The sequence below is a fragment of the Pezoporus wallicus genome, unplaced genomic scaffold (genome assembly GCF_028554395.1).
Source record: "Pezoporus wallicus isolate ANWC-B61680 ecotype Strahan unplaced genomic scaffold, APGP_CSIRO_Pwel_v1 contig_3365, whole genome shotgun sequence".
NCBI classification, from domain to species: domain Eukaryota; kingdom Metazoa; phylum Chordata; class Aves; order Psittaciformes; family Psittacidae; genus Pezoporus; species Pezoporus wallicus.
In genome coordinates this window covers 790,427-816,700 of record NW_026640883.1, presented here as the reverse complement: position 1 = coordinate 816,700, position 26,274 = coordinate 790,427, and the positions used below count along the sequence as shown (strand labels likewise).

At 39.0% G+C, this 26,274-nt stretch overlaps 1 protein-coding gene across 6 annotated transcripts in view; it reads left to right on the top strand.

The window, feature by feature from the left end:
• SLF2 (SMC5-SMC6 complex localization factor 2) overlaps positions 1-25,278 on the top strand; it is a 30,818-nt gene extending 5,540 nt beyond the window's left edge. For 3 of the 6 annotated variants that reach the window (XM_057421030.1, XM_057421028.1, XM_057421033.1), the window contains exons 2-20: positions 1,297-1,340; positions 1,803-2,455; positions 3,512-3,611; positions 4,790-5,922; positions 8,975-9,057; positions 10,070-10,186; positions 10,450-10,617; positions 12,094-12,196; positions 13,823-13,898; positions 15,395-15,536; positions 15,993-16,101; positions 17,215-17,391; positions 17,964-18,061; positions 19,074-19,158; positions 19,648-19,770; positions 20,626-20,703; positions 22,437-22,523; positions 23,841-23,909; positions 25,031-25,278. In XM_057421030.1, coding sequence (XP_057277013.1) covers positions 1,297-1,340; positions 1,803-2,455; positions 3,512-3,611; positions 4,790-5,922; positions 8,975-9,057; positions 10,070-10,186; positions 10,450-10,617; positions 12,094-12,196; positions 13,823-13,898; positions 15,395-15,536; positions 15,993-16,101; positions 17,215-17,391; positions 17,964-18,061; positions 19,074-19,158; positions 19,648-19,770; positions 20,626-20,703; positions 22,437-22,523; positions 23,841-23,909; positions 25,031-25,066 — 3,481 coding nt within the window. In that variant the 3' untranslated portion in view covers positions 25,067-25,278. The remainder of the gene's footprint in view (positions 1-1,296; positions 1,341-1,802; positions 2,456-3,511; positions 3,612-4,789; positions 5,923-8,974; positions 9,058-10,069; positions 10,187-10,449; positions 10,618-12,093; positions 12,197-13,822; positions 13,899-15,394; positions 15,537-15,992; positions 16,102-17,214; positions 17,392-17,963; positions 18,062-19,073; positions 19,159-19,647; positions 19,771-20,625; positions 20,704-22,436; positions 22,524-23,840; positions 23,910-25,030) is intronic. The other 3 variants (XM_057421029.1, XM_057421031.1, XM_057421032.1) reach the window with 3 other exon arrangements.
• The last annotated feature ends 996 nt before the right edge of the window (positions 25,279-26,274 follow it).

Here is a 26,274-nt window from a genome sequence, read left to right as displayed (position 1 = left end):
TGTTAGGAAATGTGAAAGTGAAAGTAACAAGCTTAGGGAAGGATTGAAAATGAAATCCAAGTTTAGTTTGAACAGTTGAAGCAGTGGGTTCTTCTGGTCTGAACTTCAGAAATTATTACCAATTCTGTGAAAGCAGTCACTTAGGGGCGCTTAGAATCTGACATAAGTAAGTTTTGCCTTTGTAATCACCGTTACATAGACAGTAACGATAGATCTTTGTTTTGGAAGGCACAAATATTACAAAAGATGGAAAAAGTTCTTAAATCTGTATTATTCTTGATTTATCATACCTTTAACTGGAAAAGACACTTCCAAAACAGGCTTAAGTATAACCTTGAAGTTTTTAATGAACTTCCTTGCTATGTGGGAGAAGATAAAGTTTAGCAACTTCAGAGTTCATGCTGCATTTTAATGGTAAGATTTCTGAGTAACGTACAATGCCCATTTTTAGAAGTGCATTCTCTCACAGAGAAATGTCTTCATGTTCTCACATCCCACTTACCTCTTGCCGGAGAAAATACTTCTAATTTAAAGCTATTACTTATGTTGTGTATGTATAAAAGTAAGATGGTTGTAGACTGTAGTTTCTGTTGGAAGTCAGAAGGTGCCCTTAATGTGTGTGCTGAGAGGGAGGCTGCTAACATGTACTTTGTTAAGGGGCAGTGCTGGTACACGTTCTTGCTGAGGAGTCTGGTAATGGTGCAGGTAGGGATTTCCATCCGAGCCTGGCACCAGATGTGTGGAAAAAAAACAAAGGCTTTTGGACAACAGGGTATAACTTGCAGGTAGAACTATATGGTTAGACTTGATGGCAACTAATAATGCATTAAAGAGGGTTTGGTCACTGATGGTATTGATAAGGCTGCTTACCACTATTACACCTTGAAAAACAACCAGTAGGAGTTACCAGCTCGAAGTGTTGACAGTGGAGATGGGGAGGCAGTCAAAACCATCACGCAAGTGACTGGTGAGGTTTCCTGTGACATACTGGATATAAATGAGGTCAGTCCCATTTAAGAAAGCTTAATTTAAGCTGGAGGGGTGGTTAAGACTTACTAGGATGATAAAGGAAACGGTTTGAATGAGGAACTGACAGGTTGGCTTCATTAGCCAAGCAGAACAAGCTTAGAAGGTGATGAGGATGCTGATGCTTTCTCTGATCTATCCAGAACAGGAGCTGCTGGCATTAAAATCAAATCTGTAGAAATAAATTGCAGCATTTTAATTTTGTCAGTATTCACTGTATGGGTGTTTAGATTTTGTTCTTTTAAAATGATAGTTTTGTTTTCTCTTTAGAAACCAGACCATTACAGAGTTCTTCAAACCCATTTTAAACCAAGGTAAGTATGTTTTTTTTAAAACAGAGGCTATTATGTGAGGTTTTGTTATCCAAGTGTGCAGAAGTATAGTTTAATCTCATTCCAAATTGGAGCAGCAATGTAAGGAGTATAGCTTGCCAGCCATGTCAATATGTGCACATTGAATTTTTTTCTAATAATTTATTTTAAACCCGTTAATTTCCTAATAAAATGAATTTATTTAATGATGTAATTATTCAATAAGTTACTGTCTCAGGCTTGAGCTAGACTGTTTCTAACAACTGAAGGTGTGACATAGATCATGCAGTTCTTTGATACGAAATAAATTGCATGGCACTAGCAAAACTAAATGATTAAGAAAATTAATTTAGAATTGCAGGTTTGAGAGAGATAAAATAGCAAGTAATACAGTCCAATAAGACTTCCTCCCCCCCACCCCAGTATTGCGATTGTGAATAATTTGTCTTGTCTTTTCTCTCTTAGACCTTGTCCATAAAGACAGAACTGTATTGTGCTCACCAGACAGTGGAAATGTAAAAGATGCAGCTTTGTGTGCTGAGCATTTTGAAAAGAAAGTGTCTTCTCCAAAAAAGGTCAGAAGAAAAAAGATGCCAGACCGAACACGAAACACAAGTCCTGTGTTAGATGCCTTTCGGAGGAGAATTAAAGAGAAAAAAGACAGTGCAAATGTTTCAGAGAATGGCAGAGCATGCAAGGCACTGGGTTCGTTGTACCCAAAAGTTGTGATTAAAAAACTCCTTGTTAATCCAGGGTCTCAAACCAGCCATTTCGTGGTGAAAAGGGATAAAACTGTCAAGTCAGATCAGGGAAGAAATGAGAAGTGTCTAGGAGTAACAAGAGCACCATTGTCTTGTGGAAATTGTTGGGAACAGAAAACTGACTGTATGGATCTAGAAGACACAAATTCAGACTCTGACAAACGAGTTTCATCACCAGAAGCTGATACTCAAGCCTGTGATAGAAACAATGGCACTGTGAACAGCACAGCTCTGCGCCAAACCTCAGGGCTTCCCAGGAAACTGCCCTGCACACCAAATGACTCTGAAGTCACGATGTCACTGGGAGCTCTCTGCATAGAAAGGAAGTCATTCTCAGGAACAAGCGTATCACATCAGGTGTGTTTAAAAGGGTCATTAAAAGTGGAAAACAGTGATTTTTATCCTATCAGGATAGGGTTGCTAGTACTGCCTTTTTCAGCTGTAAAAAAGTTTATGCTCTTTGCTGTTCCTTCTTGATCTTTAGGTCATGCTTGGGTAAGCTGGTTCTTAACTATTTTACAATAAATGAGAAATCCTGGTTTAAAAGAAGGGGAGATACTCTGGATTAGATGTGAGCATGGAAATTGTAACTTTAAAATGTATTTTATAGAAAAAATGTCTTTATCTTAAATGTCTTACAACCTTATGTTTTCTAACAGTGTCATATAGAGAACGCATTTGGGGACCTCGTAGCAGCCTTCCGGTATCTGAAGGGGGCCTACAAGGGTGCTGGAGAGGGACTCTTCATCAGGGACTGTAGTGACAGGACAAGGGGTAATGGATTTAAACTTAAACAGAGGAAGCTCAGGTTAGATATAAGGAATAGGCTGCCAAAAAAGTGGTGAATGCTCCATCCCTGGCAGTGTTCAAGACCAGGTTGGACAGATCCTTGGGCGACATGGTCTAGTGTGAGCTGTCCCTGGCTGTGGCAGGGGGGTTGGAACTAGATGATCCTTTCCAACCCAACCCATTCTGTGATTCTATAATGCAATATGAATGGAGCAGAAAGAAAGATTTAGTTTGTGTTTCATTTTCTCCTTAGCAGCCCTTCCTCTGTATTTGCTTGTCTGTGCTTTCTGTCAGTTTGGTTTTTAAGTTCCTAATGACTTGTTTGAGGAAAGCCACATAGGGTATGTTGCCATATAACCCAGGCTTGCTGATGGCCCTGAATGTGGAGAGAGATAGAACCATAGGCCAATCTGAAGGAAAAGATACACAATTTGGGTTGTGGAGAGTCCTTGTGTTGAGATCTTTGCATTGTGTTTTAAGTTTTGAAATGAAGTATGTTGCCATGTTTCTGGGAGTGTGTGGAACTGCGGCTGTGCTGGATTTAACACTTGGCTCAAGATGTCAACATCCTGGTTTTAAAAAGTACTCAGTTAACTTTTCTATGTTCTCCATCTTTGTTTTTAGGGAAATGGATTTCCTTTAAGAAAAATACTGCATTCTGGTTCAAGGAAGATTGCCTCAGGTAGAAGCAGTGTTGATAATATGGACTTAGTGAAACAATCAGGTTCATCACTTAGTGTCTGTGTTTATTGGCATTTTTTCTTGGAGTTATGTTTTTCTGTTTTCTCTCTCTTAAAAAAAAAAATAAAATGCTGTTGTATTGTCAAGATTATTTCCAATACATGGCAAGTCTGAAAAGGTGTTAATTTGGGGTTTTAGTGAAAACAGATTATTTCTAACTTAATTAGAAGTCATGATATTTCTTTGTTTTAAGCCCTTAGTACCTGACTATTTTTACAGTTTCTCTTGTATTTTGGAAAATCCACATTCCCTGTAGTGGTTAACAAATTTCAGCTTAATCCAGGAGGAACATTCTTGTTGAACCAAGCACTAAAATTTAGCTGGTATTCTTGTTGCTTGTTGTGTGTTTTTTTACCATGTAATTTTATTCTACAGTACGTGCAACTGAATAGAAAAAGCTCACATGAATAGAAACTTAGGCTTGGTCAGTAGGAGGATTTTAAAAAGGTGGAGGGGAGCAATGCTGCTCTGCTTCAGTTTCCACCTATGCTGCCACTGGGATTTGGCCAGCGGTGGGAGGAGGTGATCTGGCTGAAAATTGAGTTGGGAAGTTCTAAACCACATCAGCTCTATGAAGTAGCTTGGCGTGAAGTGGCTAAGGGCTGATGCCAGCTTAAGACAGGAAGCAGAAAAACATGATGAAGGTGGTGGGCTCTGGTGCCATAGAATAATAGCCTCAAAACAGATTTCTTTGTATTCTGAACGCTTTTTTTTGTGACTGCTGTTAAAATTATCCCAGAATACTTTTTGTACTGTTCATTCCTTATAAACATAATACATAATTACAGACGTTTTCTTCCAGTCGCATACCTCAACTGGGCTATCGTCTGTTTCCAAAGACTGACTGATTCTAGTATATAAGAAAAGTGTCGTACAGTGGCTACTCAGTTGCTTTAAAATAAAAGGATTTAATTTCATTTACAAGTTAGTTACAATAACATAATAATAACGTACAATAACGTAACAGTAAAGTATCAACTAAATCTTAATTGTGGCCTGCTGTGTTCAAGCAGAATGGAAGTATTTTTTCTGATTAAAAAAAAAATCAGTCATAGTTGATTTAAAACCAGTTATTTTTTAAGGGTAAGATGTTGTTTTGGAGGTTGTAATTATTTTTTTAAACATGACAACAGTGGTTTACCTTCTTAAAACACTTTTTAGATGACCCATCTCAACCAAAGCCAAAGCGGGTTTACAGACATGAGGCATCTTCTTCAAATGCACTGAGAACATCATCTGAGATGGCTGCTGGTGTGCAGAAGACCCAGTCTGTTCCTTCATGCTGCCTTAGAACTAAGATGTCTTCTGGGCGATCAAAACAAATAGACTTTCCTGGGAAAAGAAAACGTGCTGCCATGAGTGTGGATGCAGACAGTTCAAATCGGTCTGAAGTATCAAGTTTGAATGAACCTGCTTTTAGTAGATCACCTGCAAAATGCAAAAATAGGAAGTCTCACTTTGTTAAAAATATCCTTTTAAAGTCTACTTGTGGTGGTGTTCTGCAGCTGATGGAGGCTGCTGCTCTACCTAGACATGATTCTTCTCTCCCAGAGGAATACCTCAACTCAAGCCATGAAAATGAGAAAAATAACTGCTCCTCTGTTGGTTTGTCATCTTCATATTCTGCACACAATCCTGGTAAGAATAACCACATTTCAGTTGTGGATACCAAAGAGAATCAATTACAGGTGGCTAACTCATGCTTTTTCTTGGAAAAGTCCCCTCCTTTTTCTCAGGAAAAAAGTGCTGTGTTGCCTTCTCTCCATCACTTAACACATACAAAAGGGGTGAAATCTCATCCCCAGAACACTGGCTTATCTCAGGTATTGGATGCTAAGAAAGAGCAAGATGGGAAAATAACAGAAAGATGTGCTTATGGTATTCAATCCAGCAACAGGTTTTCACAAACAAAAGATGAGACTTCCGAAAGTGGTTCTGGTTCAGTGGAAGGATCTGGGAAACTGGCAGTCTCCAAAGGTACTGGTAAAAGTGTTCCCCATTCATTGTCTTTTAAGGAAGGGCCCATGGACAGTGGCTATAAGTCTTCACAACCCTCGAGGGATTTAAAAGTTGAAAGCACCTGTAAGTCCAAGTCCAAGCTGAGTGGAAAATCAAAAAGCAGCTTTGACAGCGAAGATGAAAGTTTGGAATGCAATCTAGATGACGATGATGATGAAGAACTTGTGCCACTGCAAGAAATCCTCTTTTCAAGTTCCAAGCCACAGGCAGGTAACCTGGAAGAATCTTCTGACAGTTTTTCTCCGGTCAATATGAGTCCATTACTGAAGCTTCATGTAAGTGGCTAAAAAAAACCCCAAACAAATCCCCAAGAAAGCATTGCATCAGATTTGTTCTGTTGTATTTTTTAGTGATTTTTTTTTTTTTTCTCCTTTATTCATAATGCATGGAAAATTGGAGTTACTTGCCTGTAAAACTGGTTACTCAGCTGAAGGGTCCTATGCTGCACAGTGCAATGTAGTCAAAGAAAGGGAGAGTTCATTACTATGTATGTCCTTGGAATGGCTGAAAGATGGTTTGTGCAGCCAGATTACATTACCTGTATGCCGTCCAGTGGGTTTTAGGACTTCTGTTTTTGCTTTTCCCCCTAAAAAAAAAAAGGCAGGAGGCTATATTTAGAAGTGTGGATTTTTGAGTTGAGATTAACTAGAGGAAATTGATTTAAATATTGAGAGACCTGTGTGCTAGACTCCAGTCCTATATCCTTGACCAGTCGGTGATTGTCAGAGCTCTGTGTGCAAGTTCTTGATCTGCGAGTGTGATGTTTTCTTTGAGGCTGAATTTCATGGGTATTGGAAGTATGTTAGTATTTCAAAAAGCCAAATGACTTCTGCTCACAAGGACCAGTGGTTCACAGCTTACAGGATATTTTGCTGATGAACTGATCTGTGTTTTTAAGACTTAGCCTGTTTGTTCAGATAGCACCTTGTCAAATAGTGGGTTTGGAGTTTTACTGTAAAATAATGTTTTAATTAGGAAAGTACTGCAGTAGGACTGTGTGTGGCGTTCCTGACAAAGTTGGTACAGGTGGGAAATGGCTGTGTTTAAATAAAAGATTTAGTACTGAATGTGGCAGGGTTGGGGTTAATTTTGTTTAGAGCAGCTGTATGGTGCTGTGTGTTTTGGACAAAAATGCTGTTGATGAGAAACCAGTGTTCTGACTGCTGTGGAGCAGTATTTGTGCAGCATAGAGGCTTTCCCTTCTTCCCACTCTGCCTCTGCAGTGAGTAGGCTGGAGTGGTCGAAGAGTTAGGAGGGAGCAGAGCCCGGACAGCTGAGGAAAGGGATGTATGTATTCCATGCCACACAGTGTCATGCTCAGCAATAAAAACAAACCAGGAAGAGCTGGTCGGGCACATAGCCATTATTCAGAGCTGGGCATCCTTCTGCTTGTGGGATGTGCTGAGTGATTGCCTTTGTATTATTTTATTTTTCCCTGCTTATACTCTTTTTCTTCACTTATTAAACTTTGTCTTAACCCAGGAGTTTTCTTGCTTTTGCTCTTACTCATTCTCCTGCACCACTGGGTGGGGAAAGGAGCAAGCTGTGTGGTGCTGAGCTACTGGCTGGCGTCAGCCCACCACTATTTTCTAGAGTAGAAAACAAATAGCAGAATATCTGTATAAATACTGCCTTCCTCTCCTGTTTTTAAAATTCTGAAGTGGTTTACTTAAATTTTAAAAATGGAGGGAGATTTAGATTGGGTAGAAGAAAGAAATTCTTTACTGTGAGAGTGGTGAGGCACTGGAACAGGCTGCCTGAGGAAGTTGTGGCTTCCCAAAGAAGTTGTGGCTGCCCCATCCACAGCAGTGTTCAAGGCTAGGTTGGGCAGAGCCTTGAGCAATCTTGTCCAGTGTGAGGTGCCCTTGCCCGTGGCAGAGGGGTTGGAACTAGGTGATCTTAAGGTCCTTTCCAACCTTAACTATTCTACGATTATATTTGTTTACTAGGTACTGTTTCTGTAGGCAGATGTTGAACAGCCATAATTATTTTAACTGGCCTTATAATTCATTAAGCAAGCATGTCATAGATCAGAATTCTGTGGCTACATGCATATTCCACCGTATCAGCCAACATGTCCACATAATTAATGGTTAATACTGATAAACAGATGGAGACTAGATCAGATGTTTGTGAAACATATATGTGAACACAGCAGTTGGCCTATCCTGTTTCTGCATAATTAATGGCCAAGTAAGACAGCACAGTTAAGAACTGTCCCAAAATTTCCATGACCATGGGTTTGGCATATACTAACGTTCTTCCCTTGCCTTGTAAAAAGGGGCACATGTGCACATTGGAATAAAATCTTGATTTCTCAGTTGCTCACCAGTCATTTTAGACGTATTAACCAGATAGAAAGTAAGGTTAGAGGACTTCAGCTTTCCCACAAGATTTCCCACGCAAAGACATGCTGCTTGTTATGTATGAAAGCTATTTTCAAATACCAAAGTACGTGCTGTATTAAGTGGCTTTTTTTTATTAGCAGGTGACACTAGCTTTTGTTGCCTTCGAGTAATAGAAAATCCCCAGTTGAGAGGGAATGCTGTTATTGAATTGTGTTCTCCTAAAATGAATGAGCTCATAGGAAGAAGCTTTGTAACTGGTAAGAGGCTACCAATTTAAGAAGGTGTTGTCAGAATGGTTGTCCAAAGAACCAAATCATGGCCATAGAAGACTTAAAGTCTGTATTGTCTGCTACTGAATAAAACACTGGCTACTGAAAACCATACTAATTTTGTTAGTGGTTAAGACTTTCTTTGTGTGTTGTTTTGTTTTTTAATTCTATTTATTAGCTGCTTGATTTGGGTTTGTTTTAGGATTTAGGAAACTTTGTTTTGTCTGATGATTTTTGGTGATGATTTAGCCAACACTGGTGCTTTGCCCTCTAGGGACTTCTGAAAGTAACAAAGGTACTGAATCATTTTTGGAGTTTTTTTGTCTCATGCACAAGAACGGGGATTCTCAGGGTCTTGGTGAATGATAATAAAGCAGTGAGATGAAAGGTGTGAAAAGCTTCTGATGCTGGTATTCCTTGTGAAGGTTAGCTGGAGGTCAGTCACAGGGAGAGAGGCAGGACTTGCTTTTCTGTTCCATTGTGAAACACAGTTTAATCACTGAGAGAGACTTGATAATTGTCAGGGGACCAAGAAACCTAAACTGTTAATTCTGCTGTTTTTAGGACCTCATGAAAAACTTCTTTGAGTTTTTATCTTCAAGTAAGATGTCATTAAAATTGGAGGCTTCTGTTTTGATCATGTTTATTGTCTAACACAGAATGAATTGATACCTTGTGGTACTTTCTAAATTTTTTTATTTCATTTGCAGTTGTCTCGGCCTCCTGTTGTTAGCCAAGTGTCATATGTGAACAGCCTAGAACACCTCTTGAAGGAGAAAGAAGAATCAAAAAGGTTTGTTTCTTAAAGCTGCTTTGAAAAATTTGGGCCAGAGTTGTAGAAGCTCAGAATTACCTTACCTCCCCAAAACTAATGGAGTTTTGTAGCAGCAGGCTAAGCTTTGCCTGCTAATACCACCAGTATACGTCTGATGGGACCTACAAGTGTGGCTTAACTGTAAAAGCTGGATGACATGCTCCTTCCAAGCAATAATGAGTGATTTGTTATACATCTGCCTACCCCTCAAAAGCCAGACTAAATTTACTGATGCCTTCATTGTAGGTCACTGAGCCAGCTAGCAGCTGCTGCACAGACATGAAATAGAAGGATTTTATGTAGACTGACTGTACTAATTTCTTCAAAGGCATTTGTAATTTAGTTGTGTTTTCCAAAGGTGTATAGACTCTTGGTATCTTGAGTAGCTACTGTTCACTGAACAGAGCTAATGAGTGTTCCTGCAAGAGATCTTTTGGGTAGAAAGTGTAATGTGCCTAATACCACTAATGGCAGGTGGTGGTGATGGGTATATATGTGTGTGATTAACTGTTTTTATTAAAGAATCTGACCCTATGACTAAGAATCTGAACTATGACTATGGAGTAGCAAATGCTCCTATAACTAATACTATTTAACAAATAAAATACTAGTATGATGCTGAAAAAAAAAACACCCCACAACAAGAAACAAACAAAGCCCCAAAATTTAAAAAAAAAACCCTAGAAGTTTGAAAGTTTTGTGCAATTACAGCAAATTCTGTCAGAAGTTGGTTGAGTGTGTTTGTCTTTGACAAACTAGTGATTAATTGTGCTGTTGGAAATTTGTTAGGGTTTGGGAAACATCTAATTTGTATCTTGGAATAACAAGATGCTTAGCTTTTATACAAATATCTCACATGCTTTTGCCATACCTAATGCGCTGCTGGCCCATTAGGGTTCATACTGGGTTCACATTCAGAGCTTCAATTTTGTTGATTTCTGTTGTAAATACGAAATGGTGATGATAAGTTCTGCTGCTGCTGTTATTTCAGGGTAGATGAACTAGAAAAGCGGTTGCAGGAAGACCTACAAGGAGAGGAAGCTGATTCTTCAGATGGAGAAAATGAGGAGAATACCACTGGAGATGAAGATCTCTCAGAAGAACACAGGTCCTTCTAGCTCCTAAACCAATTAAATCTAGTTCTTCACTTTCGTAGCCTTTTTTTCTAATCTCCTTCCATCAGTTCTTGGTATGTTTAATGTGAACCGTTTTTATTGCCTTCTAAGGTTGGGTGGGTTTTCTTGGACAGTGCTGTCTGAACAATTGAGCTTTCACATAAGGCTGATGTGTTCATCATCTGAAAATAACTGTCTCAACTTGCAGATAGCGTCTGGATATTTAAATTCATAAAAGCAATTCTGAATTTTACAGGGCATTTATAAAGAGGTTTTCAGTAGTAACTCATGCCATACCTGACTACCACCCTGGAGAAGATATATTTGATTTATCAACCTCTGGGAAAATCTTCAGTCAACACAACCTGGACTTCAGGAATTTTCATTTCATCCCTCAAAATCCTATAGAAAAGCTACTTTTTAAGTAAGAATATCTTCACTCTGTTGTGTTTACTTGCATGTTTTTTTCAGTGTTAGCAGCTTTTAAGATAAAATATTATCTCTGAAAGCAAATAAGCTCTGTCTTACTAAGTAGGCAAGATTGACTCCCTTTTCCTGGAAGTCTCCTTTCCAGGTTGGCTTTACAGAACAGTGAATTGTTACTTGAAGCTTCCTTCTTTCCTTCTCTGGAATTCTTGAGAAACATCTTAAGTGAGACATAAGAAAAAAAAGGTGTTCTCCCCTCTTCTATATTTCTGCTGTGTTGGGTTGTCATTGATAACCTGATGAGTTTGTGGAAGTGAAATGTTAAATGCACAAAAGCTCAACTGTCGCAAGATGGTGGTAAACTGATTTGTGGCCTACTAATGTTGCATTGTGTCTACTGAAAAACTCGGGTGTTTTCCTTCTGAATGGGCTTAGGACTTCAGGCCTCCTCCTCCACCTAATGAGGGCTGCAGGAGGTCATGGTTTCTGACATCTGTTAGATTTAGTCACTGAGCTAGCTGTGTGTCTGTGCGTATAGAAACAACAGTTCTGTAAGTCATAGGGATTTGAATTCAGTGTTTACAAGGCTGTCAGGCTCCAAATAGATGGACACATTCTTGCGTAATACCACAAGTGCAAATCCTGAAAAAAATCCAGTTATTTTGCTTGGGATTTTATTCCAAACTTGCATCAGTGGAAGAGAGAATTCATTTACTCTTAAAAGATTTTATGTACACATGTATGTGTTACTGTGGGTGTGAAGAGGAGGAGGGTGGCTTCTGATCTCTTGAGAAAACGATGTTTGTGATATACTCCTTTGGCTTCAGGCTTCTCTATTAACATGTTTTGAAGATCACAAAGGTATAAGCTTCAAAAGCATCTTATGACTGGAGGAATGAGAACTAAACAAATCATCCCTTCCAGAAGGCAATTACGATTTAATTGCTTTTCCATTCTGCCCGGTTGGCACATGGATGTCTTCCTAGCCACTTGCTCAGACAGGTCAAGGAGATGGGGGAAATTAGGACACAAATGTTTCAACAGAGCTACCTGTTCTAGTAGATACTGAGAACAGGGGAAACTGAAGGGTGTGTGGGAACCTGGATATCATTAATTCAGCTGCTTACGACATAACCTGACTCTCTAAAGGAGGCTAAAGCTAAAATAATTCAGGAATAAAAGTGATGTATTTTCTGTTCTTCTGACAGCTGGTTTTTTGTACCTCACAGACTTGCACAGTGAGTTTAGGCCGTTTTTGCTTTAGTTTGCCTTCAGACTTTATTTGAAAAGTTATTTTAAAAACTTCAAGCAAAGTCTTTTTTTCTCTTCTAGAAGTACTGGTAAAGGTCATTGGAGTTAAAAATCTCTAAAAATCTTTGTTTGCTGTTGATGATCTGAGGGGTGGGGAAGTGCTGAGTCAACCACTAGCTGATTTTTTTTCTTCTCTTTCCCCACCCCCATCTTTGTCTTACAGTTCCAGTGTAACACAGCAACTTTCTTTAGCTATTAATGGTTTTCTAAGTTCTGCTTACAGTTGTATCTTGTGTCCCATACCAATTCTGAAGTGGCTTTTCCAGGTAAGATTATACTATTTGTGCAGTTATACTCCGTTCAGGTATAATATTCTTCCTGGAAGCAGTAGTAGCAGGAATAATCAGAATAAGTTTGTGAATTTGTTGCATTATATTAACAACTCTTTTATATAAAGAAGTCTTTCTTTCCGGGTTCTGATTTGTTCTCCAGTCTGAAATACTTTGTCAGTAGGGGTAAAACGCTAGGGATGGATTTTTCTCCATGCTTCCAAATGACTGCAAAGCTCCACATCCCAGTCCATCTTCATATGTATTACTGCATTTAAAAAGGGCATAGTACGTGCTAGGTGAGAAGGGACTTCAGGATATAATAGCGTGGGACAAATCATAAGGAAATGTTAATCTTGCGTCCTTACATCCTTAAAAAAAAAAACAAAACAAACCCAGAAGGTACATACTGCAGTATACGGAAATGCAGAAGTACCGTTTCTACGTCTTTTGCCTTCTAAATCATCAGAGATAACTGTATTATCAGGTAATTTTCATGTGGAAAAGGTAGCTCAGGAGAAAGACTGGAGCTGTTGCCAAAGGAAATGTGTCTGTCTGCTTTTTAGATGTCTTTCTAGGTGTCTAAATCCTTAGGCATTTACATTGGTCTGTTACTCGCAAAAATGCCCCTCTCCAATCTCCATTCTATTATTATGTGTTCAAGGCCAGGTTGGACAGAGTCTTGGGTGATGTAGTCTAATGTGAGGCGTCCCTACCCATGGCAGGGCGTTGGAACTAAATGATCTTAAGGTCCTTTCCAACCCAAACCATTCTATGATTATTTACCACATTCCGACTGTGCCTGAAACAAAAAATAAAGCTGGACCACCTGTGAAACTGCAGCCTGGGTCTGACTGGCTTTCTGCTTTTGCCAAAAGGGAAATGCTTTGCTCCTCTGTGTCCTTCCCTCCAGCCAGTGAAAGAGTGCCTTCCACCCGTTCTGTGAGCCCTGGTGTTCCTCTCATGAGGAGGAAGTGTGAGCCAATTCAGCTCACAGAGCAGGAAACTATCCAGCACTTGTGGGAGATGAAGAAGGGTGTTTTGCTGGGCTAGTGAAGTGTTCAGGAAACTTGAGCTGTGCTTCATAGTCATGTTTTCGTAGTTAAGAGTTCTATGAAGAACTGAGAATTCATTGTTTGGGTTTAGTGTTGTATATGTTCAACTTGCTCGTGACTGGAAAAGGTTATAATTCACTCCATTGCCCCCATGTTTGATTGAGGAGTTCAGTTAGATCACAGATGCAGATGAGTTGCAAGGGGACATAGGATACTTTCCATTCTCTTAACTCTCAGTACCACCTTATGAAACAACAGACTCAACCTGCAGTTACGGCATTCCCATACTGCAAATACTCGGTTTTAATGTATTCAGAGCATCTTTGCACTGCAGATTGGGTTTTTGATTTTGGTTGTTGGGGCTTTTTGGGGGGTGGGGGTTTGTTGTTTTGTTGGGGTTTTCTTTCCTCCCTTCTGTTACTGTCTCTTTTTTTACCAAATAGTTGTTTGGTTTGTGGGTGGGTTTTTTTCCTTTTTGTTTTTGGCTTTCTTTTCATTTTATTTAAAAGCAGACTGATGCCATCATGCAGCTTGATGTTTGACATGTAGCATTTTTTTCTCTCCACAGGTGATGTCTGTTCATCCTGACTATTGTGTTTCCACCCAGGTTTTAGACAGATTGATGGAGATAACACTAAAAAATGGTGAGTGCTTGAAGAATTGAAACTGACCACCTGAATGAAGGCATTTCCCTTCTGTTAAGTGTAGAAGGTTTTGGGGGAGGAAGTAAAAGGCTCTGTCTCTGATTCTGGCATGAATTTAGGCTCTTTCTGTATGTTCTGCACAAATGCTAGAAGTTGGTTTTCACTGAGTGTGTGCAAGCTGGTACCACAGGATGTGGTGCTGGCATGTATTTGCAAAGCAGTGCATCTGATACAGCCTTTTAAACTCACTTCTGTTATTTCACAAATAGAGGTGACTTAAAAATGAGCCCAGTCTGCTCAGACATTTGTTCCCCTTTCCATGTTTTACTTTGGAAAATCTAGACCTTAATTTCATAGCTTAAGGACTACAGGGTGTTTTTCACATAGTCAAACCCAGTATATAGCACTGCATAGTTTACTGCCCAGATAAATGGCAAAAGTGAAAAGAATCATATGCCTGCAAAAAAACCCAAAACATTTTCAAGGATCTGCTTCAGCCCGTGCTGCTGCTCATGTTTCGTGCATTTTGCATTCCTCCATCTGTACTCTTAAATACTTTTCAATACAAGTTCCTTCATATGTTCCTTATGTCTCCACTTCATTCAGATCCATGAAAAGTCACCAGTTCATTTAAGCCTGCCAGTTAACATTAGAAAAGTAATGGTCTCTCTTGAAGTGCTTGCTCAGGTCTATCCAAATTGCACCCCATATTTTGAATTTTGGTTGAAAACAGACTGTGAGCGTAGGAGGGAATGTAGCCTGCTTTATTTTGTACTTTACTGGCATTAAGCTTGGTTCTGAATGAACAGTTCAAACTGATGAAATCACATTCAAAGACTTAGGGCAAATTGTTAACTGTGTAATCTTTTAACCTGAGACGTTCTATTCCAGTGCTTAACTGAGGAAGCATGTTCTTTGTTGTTGTTTTTACTAAATTAAACGTTGAGATGTGAACCTGCAGTGTCTTGCGTGTTATGTTCCTTTGTATTTGTTGTTTTCTTACAAACTTATCTCTAACACACAGAAATGATCCAATAATTCTGTAATTGTTTGGAAGACACTGCATCTAGTTCTGTTACTTGCTAGTTTAGTGTCCTGTAGAGAATCCTCTGTACAGTTTGCAGATTTTCAGGTACAAGTCATACAGATCAGCCCTTTTTGTCAGTGAGCATTGTTGCTATGAGGTGAGTGAATTCCACCTGTTCAGCACTTCTGTTCTAAAAACCTTGCCTGTTTTCAAACCTTAGTGAGCTCCATTTCCAGTCCCACTATGAAAATACTCAATGTTTCTCCAGCATAAAATACTATGTTAGACTACTCTGGTTTTTTTTCCACTCATCATTCTGAAAATAAGCATGTTGTTTGGTGTACCAACTCATCTGATATGAGAGCTGGTAGAATTGGTGCAGTCTGCTGAGCTTATTTGTTTCCCTGAAGAGGAACTTATGCTAAGAACTAAATTCAAAACTAATCCATTCCATGTCTTTTGCTTGTAGCTTCCATCAGTGATGAACAGTCTAAACCATGGATTCCTTCACTAGCCGATGTGTCAGCTGTTTTTGTCAATATGGGTGTTGCGTTTAGATCTCTCTTTCCATTGCAGCAGCTTCAGCCCAACTTTAACGAGTATGATATTTTGTAAGTGTCTTCCTTTTGATATTTATTGCTTAGATCCTGTGAAAGCAAGCCTTGTGCTTGGAATGTAGAATCAGAAGGTTCTTTTATTTCCCGTCCCTTCCACCAAGCCATACTCTTCTTTAAATTCTCAGCTCAGGTTTTATTAAGAGTAAATAAGCCAGTACTTCAAACAGTGCCTTCTAGGTAAGGATTCAGCAAACCCCACAGCATTGTCCTTTGTCCTGCATCTTCGTAATGGAGGTTTACAAGAATTGTTGCCAAATAGCTGAGCAGAATTACAATTAATTGCTTACAAGCTGGGATAGATGTGTGTGCTCTGTAACTGGGGAGTGGTTTGATTTGAAGGCGTTCTGAAACATGTAGGGGTTGTTTTTTTTCCCTTCAGTTTGATGCAGATAAGCCTTTGTGGACTTTTAAATTGTTGATTTACTGCTCAATTAGTGTCTCTTTTCTTAGAAGTCAGATGCAAGAAACAATGAGTAAACACCAGCCAGGAGGAGAGCTAACCTCTGCCAGTCCAGCCTTTTCCAGTCTACCAGAGAACAATTTAATCAATGTGATTAAGGTGAGAGAACTCCAGTTAGTGTGGAAGGGGTTTGGCTTTCGGGGGGTGGCTTTGCTTTGGTTTTTTAGCAAAACTCCTGATGTCCTAATCTAGGTCTGGGCATGTTTGGTGAGTAGATGCTATCCTGGGGTTTCAGCTTCACATTCAGCAGAGATTACTGAAGGCTTGTTGCAGACTTCAGAGCTTCCTGACTTCCACTGGCTTCACATACAACTGCACAGTTCTGCTACCTCCCTTTTCTAGCTGTGACATCTTTATCAGAGTTCGTTGCTCCCTCATGTAGAAGTGCATTTCTGTGTTCCAGTGAAAATGGGGAGTTGATGTTTGTGCTATGATTTATGCTACCTCATTGTGTTAGTGCAGCTCATGGAGGTATGCAATCAGTCTGTGGCAGCCTAGTGTGAATGAAAGTGGGAGCTCCTGCGGGGCAGGTGGAGCTGTGACTTGCTGTTCTGTGGAAGTGAGCTGTTGGATCCATGCATTAAGTCCTGTGGAACCATAGGCTGAATGAATGCTGGTCATACTTCACAGGCTACTTCTCTGTGATTAAAGGTTGTATGGTAAAAATACTGGCTTTGTAACTGATTTCAGTTCCTTGTGGAAGTATTTGAGGCATCCTAAAATACTTTTTTCTGGAAATTTTTAACTATAAAATCACTTGGTTCAAGAGGAGGCACTTGAAGCATCTCCACTGGAGGCAGAATACACAATTCTCGAGTAATTTTTGTTCTCATTTATGCAGGTGTCCCAGATTGTAAGTAACCCATGTGATAGTACTTGGGTGGGGGAAAATCTCTTGATATATCGTTTTCAGTATTGCATATTTAGTATATGCAGTATACTGCTATGTCAGTCTTTGATTCAGTTAGACAAGAATTACCTGCAGTGGAGAAAAATTGTTCCTACCCCTGTAATATCCAGGGAATATTGACACTGTTCAAAACACAAGCCTCCACAGAGTGCAGTTACTGGGAGATGGGGACATGTTAGTACACAGGTGTTGCAATTTGAGGTATGCTTTAATGTGAGGGTGGAAAACTTAGTAACTTGTCTTCATACTTTAAAATAAACTAAACTGATTTCAGATTTTAATGGTTTTTTTTTCTTCTAAAGTTTCTAGGTTTCTGTACAACAGTAATTCAAGGTGGATATACTGATCAAGAAATAATGCTGCTGCTTCTATTGCTATTTAAAATAAGCTTGGAGAAACAGTTAAAGCATGTTCCTTTGATAGATTTTCAGTGCCTTTTCCTGAAGCTTCTGATAAGAATAGAAGACTGGGATACAAAGGTAACTTCATAAATAATTTTCTTCTACTGGATTTATGAAACTGCAGTTTAATTTTCAAGAAACTTCTGCTTTGAAGTTTTGTTTGTTTTGGGGGTTTTTGTTGGGTTTTGGTTTTGTTTTTTTTTCCATATCAGAAAAATGCTGCTTGAAAATCTAAGCTGAACAAATTGGGAGCTTTGGATTTGTGCAAAGTTTAGGAGGAGGGTGGGTATACCGAGTTGGTTTTGTTGCCTGACATTTGCCTGTCCCCTTCTGCAAGGGGACTGTATTGAACTTGCTGCTATTTTAGCTAAGACAAGATTATGCTTAAAATGGCTCTGAAAGAATGACAAAATGATTGCATTAAGCTAACAAAACGTAATGAAAAGCTGATTTCAACTAACCTTTTTCAAAATGGTATTTAGCAGACTTAACTATAGGTGCAATGCAGAAATAATCTTTATGCACATCATCTCTTGTTAGCTCAATTTCTTTTAATATTCATGCTACATATGTTTCTAGGGAGTAGATGTGTGCTTCTTTACAAATAAAACAAATGCCCACCATATGCATTCTTCATTGTTCTTTTAAAGATGCCTGAGCTCTGCCTGGCTCTGAGTGAACTCTCCAGTCATCACCATAATCTCCTATGGCTGGTTCAGCTGGTGCCTAGCTGGGTAACACGTGGACGGTAATGACACTGTAACAGCACAAATATGTAATAGTGGTAACAGCTGATCTATCTGTATAAGCTCAAAGTCTGGTAAATGCAATAGGTATTACATGCTGCTTTAAAAAATGTACGTGGGTTTTCTCATATGTTACAGAGGTATATGCAGTCAGTAGTGTGTGTGTGTATATAGCTTTTTGATCACCTCTGCTGTGGAAGTTCTTTTACATTTTATGTGTAGTTTTCTAGGCTGCAAACTTCCTGGTACCCTACAGCAAAGATAGACTTTAACTTCAGGTTCTGACATAGAATCATAGAATAAGGGTTGGAAAGGACCTTAAGATCATCCAACTCCAACCCCCCTGACATGGGCAGGGACACCTCACACTAAACCCGGCCACCCAAGGCTCTGTCCAACCTGGCCTTGAACACTGCCAGGGACTGGAGCATTCACAACTTCCCTGGGCAACCCATTGCAGTGCCTCACCACCCTTACAGTAAAGAACTTCCTCCTTATATCCAATCTAAACTTCCCCTGGTTAAGTTTTAACCCGTTACCCCTTTTCGTGTCACTACAGTCCCTAATGAACAGTCCCTCCCCAGCATCCCTATAGCCCCCCTTCAGATCCATCACCTACTCTAGTTCTCTCCTGAATGACCAAAAGTTAAATTTTTGGGGGGGTGATTCATATCTGCATTTAAGTGTCAATGTGTGACGAGTTCTGTGTCTTTGAAATGAATACATTATAATGTATCTGAGCAAGGAGAATGAATTTGGCCCTCGGTTTTCGGCTTGGATGCAAGCATCTTGTACTGTTTATTTGTGCAGAAGAAAAGCTGCCATGAGATAAGGGTACTTATATTTCACTAGTCTCTTTACTAGTCTAATAGCACTTATATTCAGAAAATCCAATTTAATAGTTGTAGGCAAGTTTATGTCTAGGGAAGCCATCCATAGACTCCTATACTATGTAGAAACAGTTTGGATTTAAGAAATTCTCTGGGAAAGAAAGGTCTTTGAATTGTGTTTCAGGGAATTAAGAAGACGTCTTAGCCTGGTGATAATTTCAAAGCTTCTCAAAAAGGATGTGGAAATACCTGAGGACAGTGACAAACAGGTACTGCATGTATGTGGTGTGTCCCAAGTTGAAAGTTTAGAAAACATGAATATTATTGTTTTACATTTTAACACTGTAAGCCTATTTTCAAGAACCTTGCAAAGTTACCATTACTAATTTTTAGTTTAGTATTAGAAGCATATTTGCATGTGTGTGTAACCTGCATGTTCTGCAGTTTTTTAAGCTCAGTATTGTTCATGTGCCTAAGCATTCATTTTGGATGTTGGAAAGAGGTCTACACTTTCAGTTTTCCTTTTATGCTCATGTAGAGTTGCTCTTTGTTTCTGTAGCATTGATCTTTTATTGAGGCAACATACTGACACTTTTTCTGTGAATAGTCAAAAATTACCCAAAGCATGAAAATTTTCCATTTTAATTAAAAATCCCTTTTATGTCCTGTTCTTGGGGGACACATATATGGTAGTGGCATTCGGTTCCCAAACCAACTGCCAGTAAACCAGTCCAATTTGTTAACATTTGTGTCTGTAGATGTCTCTTCTGCTTCAGTTTCTTGTCTACATGAAACCTTCTAATCTACTAAAGAAGATGAGGGAAAGACTGGAGCAGCAGGATGCTGATGGAGACCAGTGTCATGCAGAACTAGAACAGGAGGTACAGAGCTGGAAGTGGGGTTTTGCATTTGTCTTTTACATATTTTTATATAAATATTTAATTATTATTATATAATTGCATCTTCTATAATTTTGAGAATGCTTCTTTTAATTCCTGTTAAGTGAAGACAGTTCTGTACGTGGAACTGTACACACACTATTTTGTTGCTGCGTTCATCTGCATAATTCAATCTTATATCCTATTTTGGTTATAGTCATGGAGGAAGGAAAGAAGTAGCATGTGACGGAGGAAGCTGTACTAGGCTGTTTAACAAACGGGGAAAGGGTCAGATTTTCTGAATGTCTCAGTCACATGGATGTTTTGAGTTCTGTCTTCTGTAATCAGAGGACTGTCCTTCTTCCCTTCTCATGTAATCGGTGGGAACTGTTTGATGCTGAACCAGACCTTCATCTGCAGACTTCTGAAAGAGTTTTATGAATCTTTTATGAATCTTTTCTCATAAACAGGTATTAGAAAGATTTAGTATTTCCATCCATACAAAAATTGAATATTGGTTTGGTTCTTTCAGTCTGCCATGGAATCTCTTAGCAAGTATTTAGATCTAGATGTAGATGATGGGAAAATAAAGCCAATGCCTGAATTTAATTTTTGGTAATTAAAACTACAGAAACTGTTGTAGGTTACTTAAGTAACTTAAACCAGTGTAATAGTGGTTAAAAATGTTTCTGATACATGAATGTACTATTTTAAATTAGATAAGCAAATGTGTAGGCATACTTGTCCATTGATATGGCTATTGGAGGAATTACTCCAAAAGCAAAAATTGTGCTGGATCTAGATGTGAAGAGTTATGATTGTGTTTTGACTGCTAAAGCTCTTTTGATTTCTCTCCAGGCATACTACCTAATCTACATCCTCCTTCATCTAGTCAGTGAAGCTAGTATCTTTGATCGTGTAAATTCTAATCAAAGGGTAAGTAACTTAAGTAACTCCTAAAAATCTTTGGGTTTTTATCAGTAGCTGTCATCTGATAGATCACCAGTGGAAGATAGCACTGGGGGGAAACTTGTTCTGGGGCAAAGTAAATGCGGAAGAGCTTTCTCTGCACTTTTTGCGGAGAAATAAACCTCTTCTGCATTTCTGCAAATGGAGCAACCTCAGAACACAAAGCTATGGATCAGCAGATGATTATTTTGTTAATCTTTCTCAGAAAGTAACCGTAAGTTAACTCAAACAGAAATTCTAAGAAGCCAAATGATTCTGTGAACTCTTGCAGTACAGCTGAAATGTTTCAGTATAAAAAGTATCTAAAAGTACTTTGAAAGTATCCAGTCAGATGTGTTCAAACACCCCATGGTTTTCACGTTGGAGTGCAGCCATGCAGCAAGTGAAAACTAGGACTGTATCTCTTCTGTTCTCTGTGGTGATAGTTCCTCTGTGCCATGTGATGCGATGTAAGCATCTGTTAAGTAATACCTTCTGCTTAGACTTACAGTAATCCTGTTCAGATTTCTGTGATCACTTGCTCTAGTTGCTCGCGGCAGGGTGTCTATATACATCCTCTATCATGTGGAATCACTGTTGGCTTTTAAGGAATCTGTCAAATGAACTGTTTGAGAGAGGTAAAGCAGTAATGTTTGGTTAACTTTTGGGGCTTAAGTGTCTCAATTTCCTGCTCAAAGCAAAAAAGATGATCGCAGAGTGTAATCTGAAACAATTTGGTAAAGAATTATATTGTAATGGTGTTTTGAGATTTGGGGTAGGGTTGGTTTCTTTGGGTTTTTTTTTGTTTTGCTTTTTTTTTTTTTACATTGCCTTCCTGAAGATTGTGGAGAACTTGATCTTTTTTAATATAATTTTTAATGTTTCTGTATTTCTTAGTGAAGAAAGAGTCTATTATTCACTGACCTGTTATAACCATCAAGTGGCAAGAGGGGTATGGCTGATTACTGTGCAGGCTGGGCTTTGTGTAAAATCAGTATAACTGTTTCATTCCTGGTCCTCTTCCAGTGAGATGAGGTAAATTGTCATGGTCTTGAGACACCAGCAAATGTTTATATTTAGAGTTTTGGGATGTCTCACCTGCTGTGCAGAGCAGAGCCTATTAGAAGCTCTTCGGTGAGAGATTGAAAACAGGAATCTTATAAAGGAGTTCACAGAATGGGAAAGATCTTGGGAGCCCATTATCAAGAGATTATGAAGTTACAAAACTGCTTTATTAAGTAATGAGGAATTTTGAGATAAATCAGAGGTCAGTGCAAAAACCTTGGCTATGTTTTACCTGCTTAGTTAATTCCTACAAAAGAAAATGACCGGAGTCATTGCTGAAAAGGTTATTTTTTAGCTATTGTAACTTCTGAACTTTTTTTGCTGATAAATGGCACTGCACTTGCTGCCTTGGGAACAGACAGGACTTACAAATTAGCTGGTAGAAACTGTAGCAGGCTACACATCACAAATTTTATACTTCTAAACTCTTTTTTTAAAGCTCTTACATCTGCTGTACCAGGGCCATGCCAGCAACCGACAGAGGATCTTATGGTCTTGTTTTCTTTCTTTCTTTCTTTTCTTCCTTCCTTACTGTATATTTCTGAGGAAAAAATCAACTTGATGCATATTGTTTTTAAATTGCAGTAATGTCTGAAGGAAGCTTTTAGTTTTGACATGGAGGATTTAAAGAGCTGTACACTTTTGTCTTTATTTAGCAACACTTACTGAAGCTTTGTGGTGCCTTAGATAAGCACATAAAATGTGATATTAGGGAAGATGCAAGGCTGTTTTATCGAACTAAGGTAAGACAAGAAAGTTGGAGAGGGGGTGTTTTGGGATGGTTTTTAGTGTTCTTGATGTGTGGTGTTCCCCTATCTCAGCCCTGTTTTCTCTGTCTGCATCCTGTCTTTGCATGTACATAAATATATGCCCAAAATACTCTTTTTGCTAACAACAGGACTATTAACAACTGCAAAACGTTAGCTTGTCATCCTTTTAACCAGGCATCTCAACTTTTAGAACTGCAGAGTTGCCCTGTTTCTTTTCCTGTCAGTCATTGGTAGCTGGCTCCAAAGAGCAGAGGCTACATGCCGAGCAGGATACAGAAGCCTGGAATACTAGCCTATCTTGCCATGTGTCTCTGGTTTATTTTCAAATTAATGAATTAGGTGAAACTGTTGCAGATTTAAGCCAAAGGTGTATGTGATGTAGCATCAAGCTTGGATAATTGACTTTCATTTGCTTTGTGGTGTGGGGTTTACTGATGAAATTGTAATTTTATGACTTTCGTGCTTTGCATGCTGTTGTAGCAGGCCAAATCAGAGCAGTGATAAGTGACCAACCTCAGCTTTGAAAAGCCTTGGCTTCTTCAGCTTTAAATCAGACATTTGCAGTTGTGTGCATCCTTACATTTGCATCCTCAAGATTGTTCTGTTTTATTCAGCCAGATGAGTAGAGCATGGATCCTTTTACCAAGTTAAATGTTCTTGCCTTGATTTTTGTGTCTGGGGTCTCATTCACTTTAGTTTTTATTTCCCTTGCACTGAGAAGGGAAAATCTTTCTCTGTTTTTTTCCTATCACTTCATTTGTGTAATCATACAGTAACTTCTAGAGGACTCCACTGTGCTGGGTTTTAACACAGCATATGAAGCAAATCTCAGTTCTGAATGGCTTGGATTAAACACCTGCTTGTGATTGGTTATGAAAAAGCACAGTTTTACATATAAGGAGTTAATTTTGGAAGCAGGCAGTGCTTGAATTGCTTTTGTGATTGCAGTTGCAGGCACCTTTTCTAGATACAGTCAGACTTGTGTAACAAACTGAACTCACCCGAAGGATGAGGTGGGTGTTTGGAAGCCAGAGGCTTGCATGCTGATTCCAAACACTTAACGTGGGGAGTCATGTGCCTGTAATGTGTTTGTGTGGAGTACATTACTTTGCATTAAGAGTCCCAAATTACAGGGGTCTGGTTGGAATTGAGGTGGTGATACTTTGGGCTGACTATAACATGGTCCCAGTAGACCTTGGGTGTTGGGTTTATCTGGGGTTTGGGGTGAGATGGGGTATGATCTTGGCTTTCTTAGCATAAATGCCTAAAGTAATCTGTCTGAACTTGCAGGTGAAAGACTTGGTTGCCAGGATATATGGCAAATGGCAAGATGTGATACAAACCACTCGGCCTACTCAGGTACTGTAATGAAACTTTCTTCTCTCTTTTCATATTGCAGGGTGCATTTAACTCATGATTTTAGCATTTGAAAACAGCATATTCTTTTAAAGAGTATTTTTTTCTTCGTAAATGGCATGGCTGCGGCATGCAATTAAATGTATTAGAATAGAGTTTAATTAAAATTATTACCTTGTTGGCTTCAGTAAAACCAAGATTTCATCTTTATCCTTAAAAGTGCTGCTTTTGTAAAGGGCTTGTATAATACACTAAAATGTTAGTACTGAGTCAAGTCACAGGGCCTGTGTCTGATTATAGTTATTAGCAGACACTTTGAGAAGGACATTGGGGCATGAACACAATGATGCACTTCCTGCTGTGGTCTGGCAGCGTGTGACTTGGAGCCTACTTGAGTCCAGGGCTCTATCAACATATGTTTAACAGCCCTTGATAACTCCCTCCCCTTCAAATGTGTTGAATTTCATACAGTGACTAGGAAAAGCCTTTTGTGCTCTATGAAAGCACCAGTAGTAATGATGTCCTGATTAGTCTCGCATTAATATTTGCCTTCATGATGCCTAGCTGTCTTTGGTGGAATAGGTGGATAATTTCTGCTGGTACCCAGAGTTCAGAGCTGTTTCTTCCACTCTAGGGTTGTAAGATTTCTTTTCTAATGTGATCAGGCCATCTGATTGAGTCCTGTCTTGGAAAAACATTAACTTTCTAGTAATGTAGTGATACACTTCTATAAAAATGAAATTATACGTATATGCTTAGTATTGATTTCAGTTAAAAATTGTGTCATTGACCATTTGTCTGTAAAAACTATTAGTGACTCCCAGCAATGCGCAATAGAGACATAGTTGTGTGTGTGACATTTCTTCTTCTAGAGGGGGAAGGAAATTAGTAACACATGGCTGCAGAAGCAACTTGCAGCTTACTAACTGATGTAAGTTGATAATGATGCAGCTCTTTCAGAGATACGTGGGGTTGATTCACATATGTGAAAACTGGCAAGTGTTTCTGAATAAAATTCTAGGCACTTGCAACACATCATGGTGATCTCTGGCTAAACACTTGCCTACTTTACACTACTATCACTGTTTTTTTGACTTGTTTACTATTTTGTTTTTGCTCTTTAGGGAAAACTGCATGATTTCTGGGAGCCAGATTCATGAAATCTTGCCTAGTTCAGGGAAAAATAACAGAAAAACTCTTAAGGAAGATACAGAATGAATGGAGCTTCACCTTGATCAGAACAGAAGAAATCAGTCACCTGAGTTGGAACATGAGCTTGATACAGGCAGATATTAGAAACACGAGGATCTGATTTGATTAACATTGCTTTTCCTACAAATACACTATTTCTGAAAAATTGAAGTGGGTAAACTGAAAGAAAAAATCAGTTATTTGTTGGGGTTTTTGGTTTTTACGGTTAAAACTCCCCAACAAACCCAACCAGCTCTTTCTGTAGTCCTGTCTGAATTAGCTAGATATATTTTATCCTATTTAGAGCTGAGGAAAGTTTTCTCATTTCTGTTGTTAATCACAAGACATATTGGAAGCTGTATGACTTAGATTTCTTGCCAGCACACACCATCAAACATCCGTGTAGGATAGCTGTGAAAGAATTGCCCCATGACATGGAATGCAAGTTCAGAAACAGTGTTAGGCCTCCCCTGTTGTGATCTGGTAAGGAAGTGGTTCAGAACTGGGCTGGATAAACACCATTGCCTGCACATGTTAATCTGCAAAGCAGAATTGGTATGAGCATCCAGTGTTTCTAAAAAACTACAAAATACAGCAGTTGCATGTGAACAAGTGACTGCTGTTGTATTCACTTGACGGTGGAAGCAGACCTTAAGCATGGTTGTGCCCAAACAGGTTAAGTGGATGCTTCTTTGCTCTGTGGTTGTGTTTTATCAAACAACAAAATGGAATTTGTTATGTTAGTGATACATTAATTTAACTTTCTCATCTTCGGGTATTTATTTATGCAGTGAATGTGACTGCAAGGGAAGTGTTTCTGTAAGACCAAGTTATAGGTGAGATCTTATTACACCAGTAGTATTGTACTACTCTTTATAAAAGAGTATGTTTGTTTCTTACATACAAACATACATATTTGTTATCTGGCTTCAGCACTGTCCTAAATGGAGAACATACTAATCCTACAGTCTCAGCTCGGTGGAGATTTGGGGAGATGAGCATTTGGTCCGCCTATGTGAAAACTGTGCAAGCCACAGGAGGTCTGAATTCCTTTGTGTGAAGTCCTGCTGCGCACACAGTGTGGTCACAAAGCTCCAAGAGCTGTTTGTGAAGTAGTCAGGTGGTGATCTCCTTTTGTGCTCTCCATGCAAATGCCATCGCTTAAATCTTACGCTGT